General features: G+C 40.4%; 1 protein-coding gene across 9 annotated transcripts in view; it reads left to right on the top strand.

The window, feature by feature from the left end:
- Window positions 1-535: 535 nt before the first annotated feature.
- The window catches only part of ARID4A (AT-rich interaction domain 4A), a 71,316-nt gene continuing 52,918 nt past the window's right edge, over window positions 536-18,933 (top strand). For 7 of the 9 annotated variants that reach the window (XM_054026628.1, XM_054026629.1, XM_054026627.1 and 4 more), the window contains exons 1-5: window positions 618-717; window positions 2,098-2,170; window positions 4,002-4,112; window positions 6,738-6,803; window positions 8,356-8,446. In XM_054026628.1, the coding sequence (XP_053882603.1) occupies window positions 2,165-2,170; window positions 4,002-4,112; window positions 6,738-6,803; window positions 8,356-8,446 (274 nt within the window). In that variant the 5' untranslated portion in view covers window positions 618-717; window positions 2,098-2,164. Of the gene's footprint in view, window positions 555-617; window positions 718-1,586; window positions 1,767-2,097; window positions 2,171-4,001; window positions 4,113-6,737; window positions 6,804-8,355; window positions 8,447-18,933 lie in introns of those variants that run through there. The other 2 variants (XM_054026625.1, XM_054026624.1) reach the window with 2 other exon arrangements.

Genomic DNA, 18,933 nt, shown 5'->3' with positions numbered 1-18,933 from the left:
CCCGAGACGAGGCAGAGCCCCCCGGGAAACGCAGAGACCACTCCCGCTCCCTTCCTCCCCGCCTAAAATGGGAAAGAGCATCGTACAAAATGGCGCCCGGGAGGCCTATCGCGGCGCATGCTCTGTGCGGAGCTATGCAGCCGCCGCTGCAGGCCTCTCGCTCCGCCCCCTCTCCATGTCTATGACACAGTCCACACCAATCACATCACCCCGCTGCTCTTCCTGACCTCCGCGCTTGCCAATCATCGCACGCAAAGCTACATCCGGATCCAGTTCGAACCAATCAGCGTGAGGTGTACGAGTACTTCACTTCAGAAATGTCCAATCGACTCGAGTTCCACCGATTCACCAATCAAAAGTCTCCGTTGCTTTACCTGCGTCGTCTGTTGACCAATCGGCTCTCACTGGTACACTGTGACCAATGGGAGGGGGCTGTCCGCGGCGCCCAATCCGGGCAGGGTAGAGCCCCCTGGGCGTCACGAGGGGCCAATGGGAGTTCGAGCAGGGCAGCTACTGCTCAACAGCTTGTTATTTGGCTGATCGCTGGTGATTCGGTACGAGTCCGGGCTGGAAGGGGGGGGGGGTGGAGCGGAGTCGAGCCGAGCCGCCGCCGCCGCCGCCGCCGCCGCCGCTGCTGTCTCTGAGGCGCCTGCCGCGAGCGGGGCTGGGGGCCGGGCCGGGCTCGCAGCAGATCCCTACTTGGCTCTGAGTTTAAAGGTAGGGGGAAGGAGCAAGAGGGCAGTGAGCGGCTCAGCAGCCGCAACTCCGCTGCCGTCCCGGGGGAAGGGGGATCGGGATCCCCGAAACCCCTCACGCGGGGGATCGGGGCTCCCTCCCCCAGTCACGGAGGAGGCAGCCCCCCCCCCCCCCCCCCGCTGGGTTCCCCTCAGAGGGGGACTCGGACTCCTTTCGCCCGCCGAACTCCACCCCCCATCCCAGCGCGGTGACCGGCGCTTCCTCTCCTCCCTTCTCTGACTGAGGACCCCTCTTCGCGGCAGGGAGGACGGGGACGTCTTCTCTCCCGGCCCGGACAGGGGAACGCCCCCGTCAGCCCTCTCGGGGGTGGGGGGGGGGGAGAGTCGGCAGGTTCCCCTTGCCCGCCCCCCTCCCGCGTCGCCAATCAGCTCTTCCCTGCTCAGCTTCAGGGGGCACGGGGACCTCGCTTCCCATCCTCTCCGTGGGCGAGCCCCCCACCCCCCGCCGGGCTGCTGCGGAGGGCCACCCCCTGGCAGCGGTGGGGTTTGGGTTATGTCTGTTTGGAGGGGGCTGAAGGGTATTTGAGAAGGGGGGGGTGTTGGGGGGCTGGAAGGTATTTGAGGTGGGGAGGCGGTGGGGGGCTGGAAGGTATTTGAGGTGGGGAGGCAGGGGCTGTGGGGAGGCGTTGGGGGGCTGGAGGCTAGTGGGGGAGGTAGGGGGTGTGGGGAAGCCCTGGTCTAACTCCTCTCTGCGTCCCAGTCTAAAGACTTCTCGGGGAGAGGGGAGGGGAGGGTCCTTCCTAAGTAATCTCTCTTCTTGTGCTTGAGAAAGTTGAGAGGGGAAGGAGGCGGCTCAGGGCCTTGTCTCTCCTGCGCAGGAACTGCCCTTGTCCCAGCAGCTGGGCTGCGAGCAGCTTCGTAGTAGTAGTAGTAATATTATTTTTGCCTACGTTGTGTGTGTGGAGCCTTTTCTTCCCTGACATGGTGCAAAGGCAGAGGGAGCAATGGCGACCTGACACACGGAGGGGCTGAGGAAGAGCAGGAGGCAGCCAAAGCGGGAAGGAAAAGGAGGTAGTAGCGGCTTCTTGCCCAGATCGCCAAGGGCCCATTTGTCCCCAGCAAGGACCCCTTTTCAGCACTTCTCGCTGTCCCCTCCAGCTGCACACACAGGGCAGCAAGTGGGGCTGGGAGGCTTCCTGTGGAGGGAATGCTTTAGGGATGTAAGAGGTGGGTGTGCTCATAGGGTGGAGGGGTGTGTGTAAACAATGTGGAGGGGTGTGTTTAATAATCTTCCGTATGCTTGTAACTGAATTCTGTTCTCCCATGATCAAGATGTTTCCTTTTAATAAATCCACATGTATGCAGATGTGTGTCTGATCATCTTCCTTTTCTTGTTTTCTAGCTTTTTTCTGTATAACTGGGGTCAAGAGAAATCTTTTGAGCTGGAATCCCTCAAATAACCTTCAAAGATGAAGGTAAGTTTGTCCAGGTCCTGAGATGAGTAGGGGAAGCATTTGTGCTCTTTCTCTTCTCCCTGCACCAATCACCTTATTGGTTTAAAAATCAATGTATCTTCGTTGAACAACAGCAGAATAAAGTTGGCTGTGGAAATCGGCACATGTTGAATGGAATGAAATCCCATTTCTTCTCTCTCACTGAAGGGCAGCTCATGCCAATCCCTCACCTATGCAGTAACACCACTTTGGAAACATAGGATGCCTTTGACTTGTTGTCATTTGGAGTACTATCTTTAAATGCTTCCTGTGTTGGCTGTAGCTTTTGTGAGTTTGCAAAACCACAGCTTTTGTCCTTCCTTAGCAGTTTCAGTTTTTCCAGAGCAAAGGCTTAACAATTGCAGGGTAAGTCACGTGGAGGGAAACACTTCTTAGAGGCAGAGACGAGCAAAAAATAGTTCATTATTTGTGTTCATTATCAACACAAAATATTTCATTGCATGTATTGATTTCCTATTTTACTGTAGCTTGTTTTTTTAACATAGTAACTTGGCATAAGGTTATTGATCATTGTAAAAGTCAAATAAAGAAAATAAAATGTAAATTAATAATGCCCAGGTACACACACAAAAGTTCTTGAAAATGATAAACTTGCACATGTTTTGGGGGAAAAATAAATCTTAACAAAGACCTTTCAAGGAAGAAAAATAACATTTAATATACTTGTTTGAAAGATTACAGCAAACTTTTCTGTAGCTTTTTTGCTGTTTTGCTTCAGAAAATCTGATGTAGAGAACACCATAGAACACTTTTTTTTTTCATTGAAACAACAGAAATCTAAGATATTTTTAAGTACATAACCGTTATGATGATTGTATAAATTTTGAAATTGCAATTGTCTGAGATGCAGCTGCATTCAAAATGAAATATCACTTTCATATTGTATTGTTTATAGCAATGTATTGAACTTATCTTCATCCTTCTATTTCTTTCCCCCTCCGTTTGTAAGCATATGCTTCAATTCTCTTTGAGGTTATTGAACTGGTATTTCTGAGACAACAGTCAGACTGATAAAATTGGGGAGGTGGGGTCAAGATTCCTGGAGCAAAACGTATATCAGTAAACTCAGTGTGATGTAATCTTTTTAGCCAGCCCAATATGCTGAAATTTACTGGCAAAGCTGATTTATTTCTTTGGATCCTGATGATTTGTGTATGCTGCAAAATAGTGCCATAAACCACAACCATTGGCCCATTCTTACTCATTTTTCATCAGTTACTTAAGTTCCTTTTAAAAAAAAAAAGTTGCTATTTTAAATTGTATTTCTGCACTTAAATGACTATTAGTACATTCTTGCAAAAGGGGGACATGAAAAGAATTGCGTAGGAAAAATGTGTACCACTCACTTTTCTTACACTGTCTGTTTGAAGTTGTATGTTTTGTTTAGAAACAATTCCTGTGCAATGAAACTTTAAATATGGTTAAAATATTATGCACAGCACCTTGGTAAAACTGTGTATATCTGGGGGGTGGGGGGGGAGGGGAAACACTTCACATGTTCCACAGACTTAATTGGAGCAAAATCAAGGTCCACTATTAGGAAAGAGTTGACGTTCTAGATTTTAGCATATGTCAGATCTTATTGTAAAGAAAGATTAGGCTGTCTGCAATATTGGGAAGCAACATAAATCATCATTTATGACCTAATTAAGAAATGGTCAATAGACTAAAAGTTTGGGTATATATTTGAATGTATGAAACTGTAAAGACCGTAATTATTATTATTTTAACAAAATACACTTTTGTAAAATATAAGACTAAACCTTATTCTAATTTATTCTCCTTTTGTTAGGCAGCAGATGAGCCTGCCTACCTGACAGTGGGAACTGATGTCAGTGCCAAGTACCGTGGTGCCTTTTGTGAGGCAAAGATTAAGACAGTGAAAAGGCTGGTGAAAGTCAAGGTAGGGTTAATGACATTAGTGCTATTGCTTTCCTTGTTTTTTTTTTTTTATTAGAAAATATATTAAAAGGGTTGTCAAGGAAAATCATACCCCTTAAAATTAGTGTGTGGTTATACAAAGTTGTAGACATTTCTTGGGAAGATTTTTTTTTTTAAAGTAATTCTATATTGGTGCAATTATGTTTGTCATATCTAAAAAAAATTCTTTTCAAGGGTACTAGCATAAAAATAATTCTTAAAATAAGTTTATCTGCTCTTGCTACTTTATTTCTCATTTGCAGTTATAACCTTCTGTTTGTGACTATATCACTTCCACAGTAATCAATGGCATAAATAGAGCATTATGGCTTTAGGTGAGCAATAAGAACTAGGAGCAAAGATTCTGTATTATGCAGACATCCTCAGTCTTTTATAGCTAGGAAGCAAAGAGGAGATGAAAATTATTTCCATTGAACAGTTTTTCAGAATTGTCCATGAGATGTCTGTTAAATGTAAACAACTGTTTTAAAACTGTTTCAAAGCAGCAAGTTGTAGCTGTATGAAATTTCTGTGCAATGTCTTTCCGAGGCAAGGATTGTGCTAAAACTTAGTGTACGTTGATACAGGAGGAAACTTTTTATTGTTTTGGCATTCCTTCTAAATTGCTTTTTTTTTTTTTTTCCTTCTCCTTTTTTTAACACTCTTTTATAAAAGATGGAGATCAAGAATGAAACAGTCCAAACATACATGTTTACACAGCATGCAGAGTAGATCCAAAAATTTACTTTCCACTTTGTTCCTACTTCCTACCTTCTAGCCTAGCATTCAGGACACTGTATATGAGCTACTACAGTGACAAAAAAATTAGATTAAATCAATTCTTTTTTGGTACACATCTTAGTTTCTATGTGCTTTTGTACTTTGGTTGTTCTGTTTGATCTATCTATCTGGGTGCTTATATGGACCTCATCGCTTTATATCAAAGTACCTTCCCTGAATTTCAAAACAAATCTCTTCTTCCCTTGTCACCAACAAGCAAATTATGGGATTTTGGTGGCGCTTTTTAAAATCCGTTTGAATGAGGGTATTGTTGTGGAAAGCAGTGGTTTCCACCTTTTTGGTCTGCACCGGTCCACGGACTATTTAGATTATTTTTATATGTGAGTTTTTTCTCCTTAGATCATAGTTAGGGCCTTGAATACTCCACTGTATGTTCCCTGGGATCTCTAATGTTGCTGCTGCTATCTCATTTACATTTTAAAATATGACATTTTTAATTAATTAAGCCTGATCTTGCAGTTAGGTGCGTGTGGGCACATCTTGTGCCTATGCCAAGTCCATTGAGTTCAGTAGGGCTTTTCACAAGCACATGGGTCCGCCTGCATGCACCTTAAATAAGAAAATGAATAATACATATGTCTTCATGTTCATGTTTTAGTGTACCACAGATTTTTATATTGACAAAGAATAACTATGTTGTATACGTTTTCTGGGAGGAATTTGGAGAGTTTGGTAGATGCAAAGAGAGTAGTTTTGACTCTTGGCCACTGCAGAAATGTGGGAAGCATTTTGGAATTGTAGGATAAATGCATTAGCTAGATGTTTCTGTTAAAATGATCAGCAGTAAAATAATTAACAATGTTGACATCCTACATTCATCTTTAAGTTTCAGAGTTAACAGTCCATGGAAATGAATGACCCAGTTTACGTTTCTTAAAGTTCCTGTTTGCAGTCTCTCTGCAGGAAGTGGCAAACATCAAATCCATGGACCATTTTTGTGGATTGCAGATTGAAAATGGATGCAAATTTTATATCTAGAATCCTGGAAATCTGTGGATATCCGCTTTATATCCGGGGATCATTTTTGTGGATCGGATGCAGATACAAATTTTGTATCCACACACAGGTCTACATATTTTCAAGGTTGTCTTCACAACCACGAGAGCTGAACCAATAACTTTTTGTGGAAGGAAAACTTAGGTCTTATGTACACAGTAACTGGAATTAAAAAAACTTAATTGGTTTAAATTCACAACTTTAGTGTGTGTGTCTTTGTGTGGGCACTCTAAAGAATGTCCACATACTGACTTGTACCAAAATAACTAAAGGTGTGAATTACAACTGATTTTAGTTATTTTGGTTCCTGTTACCATGTAGACAAGCCCTCTGCAGCAAAGAGTAGATTCTGCAGGAAATTCTCTGCCCTGGAAATACAGTGGCTTTGTTAATAGTGAATGCTACAGATGATGTGAGAGAAGTATAACTCTTAAGCATCTAGCCTAGTGGCCCATTGCAGGAAAAGCCAGGATTGTGTTATTGTCCAAGCTCATAATTGTATTAAAAAATTGTACATTTTTTTTTATTGGTATGACTGAGATTCGATTTAGGTGATATATCCTCTTAACTACTAACTGATTCATCAAGTTGGGTATTGAATGAATGGTATTTACTTGGTAATTCAGATGGCACCTGGGCTCCTGGTAAGTTCAAACACTGTCATATTGTTTGTACTAAATAATGTTAGTGATTTTGACAGATAAGGGTTTGTATTTTTTAACTTTTTAGATGTTGTCATAAGGATTGTTGTGCATGCTTTTTGGAAGTATGAAAGTAAAATGTATATATGTGTTTCTAAAATATTTTTCAGGTGATCCTGAAACAGGATAACTCAGCTCAGTTAGTGCAAGATGACCAAGTAAAAGGACCTTTAAGAGTATGTATGCAGCATGTTTTTCAAATGTACAATTAAATTGTAATTATTTTAAATTTAGACACTTTAGACATTGACATTTACACGTTGAGCATCTAAAGCACAGTCTGTTGAAGTCAATGGAAAAACTTCCATTGGCTTCGGATCAGGCCCTGAATGAGTAATTATCATTATTAGCTAATATTTTAGTTTATAAAAGATGTTTATCCCTATGCCTTTGACATAGTTAGTTTTGTATGGAAATGTTATTGCAGGTAAGACTATTTTTGTAAATACGTTAGACATAAATTGGGAAATGTCAACTATGTCAAGCAAAATGGGGGGAGGGATAGCTCAGTGGTTTGAGCATTGGCCTGCTAAACCCAGGGTTGTGAGTTCAATCCTTGAGGGGGCCACTTAGGGATCTGGGGCAAAATCAGTACTTGGTCTTGCTAGTGAAGGCAGGGGGCTGGACTCCATGACCTTTCAAGGTCCCTTCCAGTTCTAGGAGATAGGATGTCTCCTCCATTAATTTATTTATTTAAAATACAGACATTAGACAGGAGTAAACAAGATGTATATTCAGTTCACTCAGGAGCTGCTAGAACAGGTGACTAATATAAAATACTCAATGTAGAAATGGCCTTACACTGGGTAGCCCTTATTTATTTGCTTGGGGTTTTTGCCTTTCCCTTGTCCTTACTTCCTCTGCTGCCACCTCAAAGGCACTAGTAAATGCTGTTGTCAAAATCTGGACCAAGTTCAGAAACTCTGTTGTATTGTCCAGTTGACAGTGAAGCGTATCTACTTGATGTTTAAGTTCAAAGAGTAAATGTATGTAATAACACAGGCTTTATTTTTTTATCCTATACACACATATACCACTACTAATACTGTTAAAGTGTTGGATTAGTGGTTTAGATCTAGAATTTGAATAAAATTTGTGACTACCGCAGCAGCTGCACCTTTCCCCTTTGAACGTTGCAAGTTGGCCCAGACGGTTACAGCACCTCTCAGGTTTGGTGTGTCCACCCCTCTGTATATAGAGACAGAGGGCCAAGTTTGATTAGTGCTGTGACCACATGGGTCAGCTCACAACACTCAGTGTGGGGAGGTGAGCCCAGCCCCATAGGATAGGACCCATTGCTGTGGAGTGAGTGTGGGGTGGGCTCACTGTCCGAGCCCTCCATTCTCCCCCCACTTCCATGACCTATCCTTGTTTTCCTGCACCTCTGCCATGATATTTATTAACATTTATAATAAAAATAAATGGTAGCCTTACCTTTTGTTATAATACAAAAGTCACAGTAGGGATCCCGTTATGCTAATTTCACTGCCCACTGCTAACTAAAACCAACGCAGAATAAAATGTGATTTGGCTAATGATTTTTTCACTTCAGAGGCTATGTAACCAATGCATGCATTTCACAAGGGTAGTGAAACTTAAATGAGTCTCTTCCCTGCCAACCCCGCCCCCCAAATCTTTCTAGAAGAATTGGTATGTTTATCTCCAGTGTATGAATCTGGGACTATAAGTGTGTATAACATAATAATTTTGAAGTATTTTATATTGCAGGTTGGTGCAATGGTTGAAACCAAGATGCCTGATGGATCCTTTCAAGAAGCTGTTATCAACAAATTGACAGATGCCAGCTGGTATACTGTAGGTGAGTAACTATGTAACTTATGGGTTTTAATGTTGGTACAATATATTGATTTAAACTGGTCCATTGGTTTAAACTGGTTTTGTATTCAAGGCACAGGACAGGACTTAAGATCTGGCTCTGTTAGACTTTTGGTGTGACCTTTGGCAAATCACTTAACTCTCTCTCTGTTTCATCTCCATTTTACAACTAAGAAAACAATCATTGCATGCTTTATAGAGGTGTTTGAGAGACAAGGTGGGTGAGGTAATACCTTTTATTGGACACACTTCTGTTGGTGAGAGAGAGAAGTTTTCAAGCTTACACAGAGCTCTTCACAGGTGTTGTAAGGATAAATTCATTGTCTGGTGCTCAAATAGTATAGTTATGAGTGCGTATGGATTTTGATACCTTGCTTGTATGATCAAGCTTCAGTTGGACAAATAGATGCACATTGATTCAGGTTCACTTCTTGGAAGACAACATTGTTTAATTGCTATTTTGAAAGGACATACTTAAATCCCACTGCTGTCTGAAAAATGTGTTACCTACTGATGTTACAAGTGACTACAAAGATTAGTGGAAAAAACATTCTGTATATTTCTAGTTTGTTTACATGTGATTTTAAGACTTTCTATAGAGAGAATTTCATTTGTTCCCCTGTATACTCAGTCATTTCTCCCTGTTTATGTGGTGGGTTGTGGGTGTTTTACACATTGCAACTAGGGAGAAGAAAACATTCCTAAGCGAATAGAGAAGAGTGTAGTACCTTGAAACCATAATTTTACTCCTTTGTTTGAAATGATGACATTTCATTTTGACAGTGTTTCCTTTAAAGGAACTAAATCTTAAAAGGACACGTAGAAGAAGGTTTTGCTTTCATTTTAGGGACAGATAACTGAAATGGTCATTGGAAATAAATCCAGTAAAATCATGACTAGTCACACAGAATGACGATTCAATGAAACTTGACATCAAGCCATAACTAGGTTCATTGTAGAGATAACTTTATTTATTTTGGATTATTAATAAAAATGCATAGTCTGGTGTCTAGGTGTCTGACACAGTATTAAAAGTTTAATGACATAAAAAAACTATCAGCTTCCCCTGAAATCAGAAAATAACTAACTAGAGATGGCAATCAAATAATACAATACTCACTCAAATCAAACACCCTTACAAATACCAGTCCTTATTGTGTGCCTCCCTCCCCCAGAAAAACTGGGGATAGTGAGGGTTGTATTTCCAGAGCTGTGTGGGTGGTGTGCACCTCTTTACTTAATAGAAACTGTACATATTTCTCCTATGTGTTGCTTTAGAAATTAATTCTTGAATGCTTAAATTCACTGGTCCCATTTCCTTGTCTGTTACGTTTTGCAGTAGTGGTGATGAGATTATTGAAATGTTTTTTAACAGAATACTGAAGAATTTAAAGTAGAGTTTTTTACAGACTAGCGTTCACATGTCTATTATCTTAATTATGAATTTACTTATTTTCTTTGGAGACGAAGAAGCAATGGTTTAGCAGCCCGATTTGGTTTGCATTGAAATATACAGGGGTTTTCATGTTGACTTTAGTGGGAGCGGGATAGGGCCCTAGATGTCCATGATTTAGTACTTTATGCTAATATAATTGTGATCCTATGGATCTGAGCCAGTTAGCTAATTTTAAGTTGTCCATCTACACTGCTATTTGTTTTCTGTTTCAGGAATGTAGCATAAGCTGGTGTAATTCACGATGCATGACTCTAAGTGCGTGCATGTGTGTGCGCACGCGTGCATGTGTGTGCGCACGCGTGCATGTGTGTGCGCGCATGGTGAGGAGGAGTGTAGGGGAAGGAGTGATAATTTAGGAGTTTAGTTGTGGGAATTAGAGGAGTACTCATCAATTTATTTCAATACTCTGATTCAACCTAGCAGGCAAAGGACACTGTTAACTTTAACTTTGATTTTTGTTGGCTTAGAGATTTTCTTTCCGATATTAAAGGAAGAAGGAAATAATCTGTTGCATTAACAGTGTTACACTTACTAAGTTGATATTTCTGTTCTAAACTCTTATTTTCAGATTAATTGATTTTTAATAAATCTGCATTTTGGGCTGTAACTATTTGTTTTGTCTTTGCCCCAGAAGAATTTAAGTTGGAAAACTGACCCTCCTGCCCCAATTCTCTTCTCCCCTCCCCCCCCCCCCCCCCCAAAAAAAAAAAAAAAGCACTTAACAGAATTAGTTGATGTAAGTGGGAAAGGATTTTTTTTGGCTGTCAAATTCTGCAGATGAGTTTTGCATGTGCATGTTTTCAAGTTCTTGGATATAACAACTCAAATTCAAAAATTTACTATGATGTGCAGGTAGTTTTGAATAAGAAATATAAAAATTGGCCTAATTTAAAGAAATTTTTCCTGGAGTTAACAAATCACTGAACACTTACATCATACTGAGCATACATGGTATGATCCTTGCCTTTTTATACATGTATGAAAGTGCAATGCATCAAATAGACACATAGAATTGTATATTTAAAGGTATGCAAGTGGTTTCATTTATATATTTGTACTACCTGGTGCTTTAAATAAACATTGAGAAGGGAGGATTTACCAGGTAGAGCACAGCAAATGAATAAATTGCCTGCAGAGTGGGAACTCTAAGTTTTTCTGTAGTGAAAGTTTTACTCCCCCTTAAATCTTCAACTTGTTACTTTAAACATAGATGTATAAAAATGTTAGCCTTTTGGCATAATTCAGAACTCTGCCCTTTTTAGTACTTAGTTACATGTTATACTTACATAGAGTAATATAGAACACTAAATATATCTAAGGCTGTAAAAGAAAGCTGGAGTTTAAACATAATGCACTTCCAGTTTGTTTAGCTATGTTCCCTTGACTTAAGACCTTCTAAGTCCACTTTTGCGAGTAAATAATAATATGTAACGGGCAAGGTATGCATTTGTCAGTTTGCAAACCAGAGGTAAAATTGATCAAAATGCATACATTGTGAAGTGTAGATTTCTAATAAAGAAGTTAGTTTACATTTAAAAATAGGGGGATTTTTTTAGCTCAGGGAAATAGAAATGACATACAACCTTTCATCTCTCGGTCACCAGTTCCAATTTACTGTGGGTTAGTAGTGATCTAAAGATGATGTCTGTACAGTAACTTCTGTGCACTGAGTTGGACTCAGTTTCCTAGTGAATGGTTTTAAGCTATGATATTTAGCACCCTTGTTGGCTGTTTAAACAGATTGACCAAGAACTGGATGGACTTGGGGACCGAACAACCCTTTCACTTGTGGAATTCCTATCAGATCCAGGTCAAGTTTCAGTGGTAGGGCCATGTGGGAAGCTTGCATTGAAATTATCAATGCTTTTCCAGTTCTGATTTATTTTCCTCTTACATGGCATCATTTTTTCCAATGATCTGAAAACACTTACGAAGGTAGGTAAGTATTAGTGCCTTTTGAAAGAACAGGACAGGACAGCTAATAAGACTCATAGATTAAGGCAAAAATTGTCAAAAGTGTCCACTAACTGGGTGTGTCATTTTTCAGGTGTATGTTTTGAGACACTTAGTGCCTTTCTTTAAGCGTCACTAGTTATTCTCAGCACATGTGAAAAGCTAGACCCATGTTCAGATGGACACACACACACACACACACACACACACACACACAAAATTAGTGGACAGTTGAAACAATTTTGGCCTAAATTACTTGCCCAGTGTCCTAAAGTGAGCCAGTCCATTCTGAAAGTGCTCACTGTGTTCCAGCCTTAGTCTCTAGACTAGGCTACTTTGTTGCCCTAATCAGAGATAGTGGCCTTGATATTGATATAGCAACAATGAAGATAAAGCACTTTGTTTTTAGAAATAATTCTCTTAGCTATTAGAATGGTACTGCTCTGCTCTAAATTGATTAACAGGCTGTTCAAAAATGATCAAATGGAGTTTTAGTTTCATAGTTTCTCTCATGGAGCCACCTCTGCATCAAAAATCCTGATCTAGTAATGATGGCACAGCAAAGAAACAGTGATGTTGTAATTTTAAACTGGGGCTTGGAAATGCTTTTGGAATTGGGCTGCTTACCCAAAAGTATAGATACAGAAAGAAACAGAAGAGATCTGGGTAAAAGTTTAACAAGCTCTAGAAAACACCTCTTCTGCGCACAGCAGTCTTTTATCACTCCTCAGTCTCATCATAAAGAAGTGGCAACAGTTCCAGTACCTTGGAAAACAAGCAGCTAACCTTAATTTTTAAAAAGCTCATTTTAAATAATTACAAATTTGGTGGGGTGTTGCTCTGTTTTTGAAGAGAATTTATAGGCTCAGTATATACAGTGTGTTACCACTAGGAGATAATTATATAGATTTAAACAGTCTTCAGCCTATCAGATCTGTTTTCATCCAAGTCATTTTGGAACTAAGGCTTATTTTTATAGTGTATTTGATCCACAATGTTCTCCAATATTAACTTGAATATTGAAATAGGCCTCTGAAACAATAATAATAAAAAATACACTATATGGTTCTATAGGTGTTTTACAACAGCTGCCAAAGGCAACATTAAGATGATTATGATGAATTTTGGACCTAGCCCTGAACATTAAAAAATTATATTTAAAAAAAACATTTTGCAAGAGGAAACTTGTTTCTGTAAATGTGAAGTAGTAACAGAAGTTAAAAGCAGTGTCTTCGGGCACGTCTTCACTACCCGCCCGGATTGGCGGGTAGAAATTGATCTCTCAGGGATCGATTTATCGTGTCTCATCTAGACGCAATAAATCGATCCCTGAATCGACGCGCGTACGCCATCTCGTCAGGAGGAGTAAGCGGCGTCGATGGGGGAGCCGCGGCGGTCAATTTGCCGCCATCCTCACAGCGGGGTAAGTCGAATAGGATACTTCAACTTCAGCTACGCTATTTGCGTAGCTGAAGTTTGCGCATCTTACATCGACCCCACCCCGTAGTGTAGACCAGCCCTGAGTATGAAAGACAATTTATTCTTGATCAGAGACCTCAGTGAAATGCTTTTGTACTCACTCTGTCTTGTGGTGTTGGCTTACCTTCAGGGTGTGCTCTTATGCATACTCAGTTAAGAGTTGTTCATGTCTGTCCTTTTGCTCTCTTTCAAGGAATGTTCACTGGAGAGTGTGTGTGTGTGTATATGTATATGTATGTGTATATATATATAATTTTAGGCTAGAAGTCAGTACTAGTCTATTAAAAATCTAGAATGAGTTGTTCATGAAGCTCCTAATGATGATTTCTTCTCCTTCCTCTCCTTTTCCTAGTGCCCAGGTACGTTATCTGAGTTCCAGCAGGTCAGGAAGTGAAAAAATGTACATGTTCCTTATTCTGGATGTCTTGTGCTACTTTTGTATACTTCTGTAAAGTACTGAAGTGGCTTGAGTCACCAGATAAAGCCCTCTAGTGGGAAGCAATAATTGCAACCATTAGACAAGCAACTAAACTACTGCTGTTATAGTAGCCTTTTCTGTAATAGGGAGTAGAAGGACAGTGTATTCTTTGTGGCCCATTTATTCTCTGTCAGTGTATATACCTTTCTGGTGACGGAATCCTCAAGAAAATTTAACACAATCTATAGGCCTAGATTTGGGGCTTAAAAGGGCAGTTTAGGTTAGACATTATGAAAACCTTCCTACTGTTGGGGTGGTTAAGCACTAGAATAAATGCCTAGGGAGGTTGTGGAATCTCCATCATTTGAGATTTATAAAAGCAAGTTAGACAAACACCTGTCAGGGATGGTCAAGATAATGCTTAGTCCTGTCTTGAGTGCAGGAGACTGGACTAGATGACCTCTCGAGGTCCCTTCCAGTCCTACAATTCTGTGATTTCTTTTAAAAAGTTGTTTGAATGTATAACTTATCCTTATCTGCAATTTTAAAACAAAAAATGCAACAACACACATTTGACCTTTTTTCTTAGCTATTCTAATACGGGAGGATTGTGGGGTTGGTTTGTTTTTTGCAGGGAAAGTGGAGTGGAGAGGAAGGCAGGATGTTGGTTTATTATTTTTCAATAATCTCACACATTACTGCTAATTCTAACTTTATTTTTCTGCCTCCCATCTTCAGTGAGAAAGATTTGCATTTATAGCAACTTTCAGCAGGATTTGCCCTTCACAGTTAAGCCCTTTTATGCAGTCCAGAGTAGAAGGAAACAGTAGTTGGATTGTGGCAGCTGTGGGCTTCAGGGTTTATCTGAAGCCCTTCACCTAAGGGCAGTCATGTCTTTCTACTTTCTATAGTTTGTCTTAATCTGTTAGAAAACCATTTATTAAAAATGATTATATTCTTCTCTCTTCTTTCCAACTGTGCATAACACATCCAAATCAAGCACATGCAGACTATCTTGGCTGTGATAGCGTGTAGTATAGATGTACAGACACTCTTTCCTTAACCTGTGTATTATATAATTTTAACAGTAGCTTTAATAAAAAAAATTAAATCCCACTTAGGGTACATTACCGAAAACATGATAGTAATTATCTAGTTCACATCTTCTCCGTATTACAGGGACACAGTCAACTTGAAAGCTGGTCATTCTCAAAAAGAGTTTCAAATAGTCTCAGGTACTGAACATGCCCTGAGTCCCCCTGCTAACTCTTTGATTTACATTCACATTTACCTATCTTTAAAACATTTTTTTTCTTTTAATGCTATGTGAAAGACCCATACTAACAGGGAAGGCTGACTTAGGTCTTGTCCCCCACTACTATTTTGAACCAAGTTTGTAAAATGTTATAGCCATGGTCAGCTAAGTGTTTCCATGCCAAATGACATGGCTGGCTGTCTTCTAACCTGGTTTGACCAGTCCTCCTTCCTCACAGCATCATGTATAGTGAGACATCCCAGATGCATTATGCCATGTGCTGCTATGTGTGTATGTCACCCAGGAATTGTAAGCCTTACTAAGGTACCATGGGAAAACTGCCCAGATTTGCCCAGCTTGCACTGATACAGATGGTTAGGCAGCATGTAGCTGGACAAACATAGATGTGATGTCAGGAAGGCTTCTTTATAGACACAAAGTGAACAGTTACTTGTAACTGGTTAAGTTGATAGTGCCTCTAACTGGTTATAAACTAATGGTTTTTGGTGTGTTTTTGTTTGGGTATTGTGACTGAGTATAAAGGGGAAATGGTTATGCAAAGTGCTTTTGAATATGCAAAGTAAACAAAGTGGGGGGGAATAGATTTTTTTCCCACTAATATTTAAGTTACTTTTTTTTACTATTGTTATGAGTATCATCCAAGTAAAAGCAATTTCAGATTGAAGTTATTGTTTTGTTTAAGTTGACAGTGTCCTTACAAACAATCTCAAAGAAGTTCAGTTTTTTCACTTTTACAGTTCCTCTGATCTCTAGAATAATCTGTTCCCCCTTTCTTTGTATGGTACTGTCTGTAGACTAGTGCAGTGCAGACCTTCCTCTTGCTATTGATAAGAACTCACTTGTAGAGTTGGCTTGATACTGAATGAAGCCCAGTTTTGCATTCAACAGGTATACTTTTGGATTGGATAGCTCTTGAACAATCAATATTGCCTCTACAGGTGAAGAAATAAGAATACGCTTTTTTTTTTTTTTTGGTAATAAAAAATTGATTTGAAATCTTAAAATGACACGGTTAGGTACTATAGCATTTAGTAAGGTCACAAAGTGTGACATTGTCAATTAGTTACTGAAAACAAATGCATATTGCATGTTGGGAAAACAAAAAGGTACCCTGTTATTTCCCTATTAATAGCAGTACCTATTTTTGCTGTGTCTTTTTAAGTTCTTTTGCCATGCCCATTACCATGGTGTCAAAATGCCACCGAGCCAACACTTGATATTCAGGGAGTCCTTAATTTGTGGATCCTCGATGCTGTACTCTGAAAAGGCTATTTTTAAACCTTTAAGTTCTGTATTAAAAGTTCATGTTTAGGGAGACTTTAATTTGAAGAATGCTGCACATGAAGTAGATTAAAAAGAGGAGAGATTAAAATCACAAGGACTGTTTAGTTTAGAAAAACCAGTGAGCGAGAAAGATGGTAGAAGTGAGTGTTTTTTGGTTTGTTTTTAAGGTATTCAGAAGGTCAGATGTGTGCTTCTGTTTACTCTTTACTATAATACATAATTGAGAAGGCACTTGCAATCAAAAGGCAGTGAATTTAGAATTGATAACCTTAAAGATTCTTATGTAATATAATGAACCCATGGAACTTGTTACTGTAGGATATTATTCTGGCCCATAATTTAGTAAAACTCAGTGGAGGATTGGCTAATGTATATAAGTAAGAATAACTTCTGCAATGGAGGGGCTATTCTTTCTCCTACTTCATTGTGTGACCTGATCTCCAGCCAGAGTAGGGAAAAATGTATCCTTATTGTTTAGTATTGCACACTTTGGTGCATTAATGGAAACTTTGTGCTTTCCTCTGAATTATTCATCTATGGCAGGGGTCGGCAACGTTTGGCACGCGGCTTACCCTGGCGGGCTGGGCCAGTTTATTTACCTGCTGACGCGGCAGGTTCGGCCGATCGCGGCCCCCGCTGGCCGCGGTTCACCGTCCTGGGCCAATGGGGGCGGCTGGAAGCGGCGCGGGCGAGTGATGTGCTGGCCGTGGCTTCCCGCCGCCCCCATTGGCCCAGGACGGCGAACCGGGGGCCGCGATCGGCCGAACCTGCCGCGTCAGCAGGTAAATTAACTGGCCTGGCCCGCCAGGGTGCTTACCCTGGCGAGCCGCGTGCCAAACGTTGCCGACCCCTGATCTATGGTCTCAATTATATGGGCCATTGGTCTGATCCACAAAAAAATCCTTCTGTGGCGGTCCTGTCCTTGTGGGCTAGCATCCTTTGTTTATTCTTATGTTTGTGGAATGATCTGTAAATTTTTATATTTACAGAAACTCCTATGTGAGCAAAGGGAATCCCTCATTTTGCCCTCAAAGTAATTTAATAAGTGTGACCCTTTAAAAAAAACATTGCCCCTTTTTTTGCGCTCCCTTCCTCCTTTTTTTCCCCCCAAAGATCAAACAGTCATCTCTACAGTAGTATTTGAAAGGATTTTGCTTTGGGGTTTGTAAGTAACAATAATGCTGTGGGACACTATTTCCCTCCAGTTTATTTACCTGCTATAATTTACCTGCTATAATTTATTTACAACTATTAATTTAGGCTTGTAATAACTGTCTAAAAACATCCTTTGTATTGTGCATCAGATGTGTGTAGGGGATAGCCACAGGTTGGAATAGAGACAGACCTCCTAAATCTTTGCGTAGTTTGTTTATATATGTCTGTAGTCAGATTACTTGAACATTAACCATTCTTTCAGTTTGAAAAACCTTCAGTCCTAGGTATGCAGCAACAAAATAAAAATGGAGCTTGTAACTTGGGGCTTTAATTTAATTGAAGGGATCATGCACTCTTAAGCCTGCCATGTATTTCCTATGCTCCCAGTCAGGGGACTCCCACGTGGCTGTTGAATAGACACATCCCCCCTCTCCCCCCCCCCTTCCTTAACTCTTAAACCAATTGCTTGGTGTGGTAGAGTTCAGGAGGGAGGGTGTGAAATTCATATTTTTCCACCTTTCCTTCCTGAAGTGCAGAGCTAGCTGCTCCAGTTGGCCCGTGTATGGAAAGGAGACAAGGAAGGAGTGCTGTACAAATAATTGTATCCCTTCAGAGATCCTGGCTTTCCTTCCTACCCTTTTCTTCATGATGGGGGTGGGGGCGTGTCTTGACTCTCTTAGCCGCACTCTGTTTCAGCTGCAGTTGTTACTGAATGTCCTAGTGCTTGCTCAGTCTGTCTCCCTTGGCAGCTTGTACAGTGAGATTCCCTTTCTGATATAAGAAACAAACAGTTGTGCTAGAAGAAGCCACTTTTGTAGCTGGCACCAGGGATTGCAGAGGTGACAAATACCAGGTCTTGCAGGGAGAGGACTGCCTGCAGCAAGGCATTAGATAGGAGAGTCTTCCCTTTGTTCAGGTGTGGTGAAAGAGGATGTATGGCTGGGAGGGCTATAGGGGCTGTAGAAAAGGTCTGTAAGAGGTGCAGGGGGGCATTCAGATCTCCCTCAACATGTTAATTATCCTCATTTCTTCCACCTGTAAGAGTATGGGAGGAGATTTGCCTCTCTGCCCATGAGAGAGAAATTTGAAGTTCTGAGATAAAGATAAATTAGTTCTGATAACACTTCACTGTCCTATTAGCAGGGAATAGGGATGGATTATTTGATTCCTGAGCCACGTGTTAAATGAGATGTTTGATCCTAGCTGAGGAAAGACCTTTTTAGCACATTATTTCCTATTTGTTTCACAAGCAGCCTAAGAGGTCTTATTTTTAATTTTTTAATGAAATATACTATATTGTATTATGTACTTATATTTTGCTCAGTATTTAACTTTTGGGATTTTTTGTTCGTGATGGATGTTAAGATGTTGGTCTTCACAGTAAAATGAAAGCTGAGTAGTTAGTTGGAGGATTAGTGTGACATGTTTGGGAAGGAAATAGCATTTCTT

This window comes from Malaclemys terrapin, chromosome 4 (assembly GCF_027887155.1).
Source record: "Malaclemys terrapin pileata isolate rMalTer1 chromosome 4, rMalTer1.hap1, whole genome shotgun sequence".
NCBI classification, from domain to species: domain Eukaryota; kingdom Metazoa; phylum Chordata; order Testudines; family Emydidae; genus Malaclemys; species Malaclemys terrapin.
This window is presented reverse-complemented; position numbering and strand designations above follow the sequence as displayed.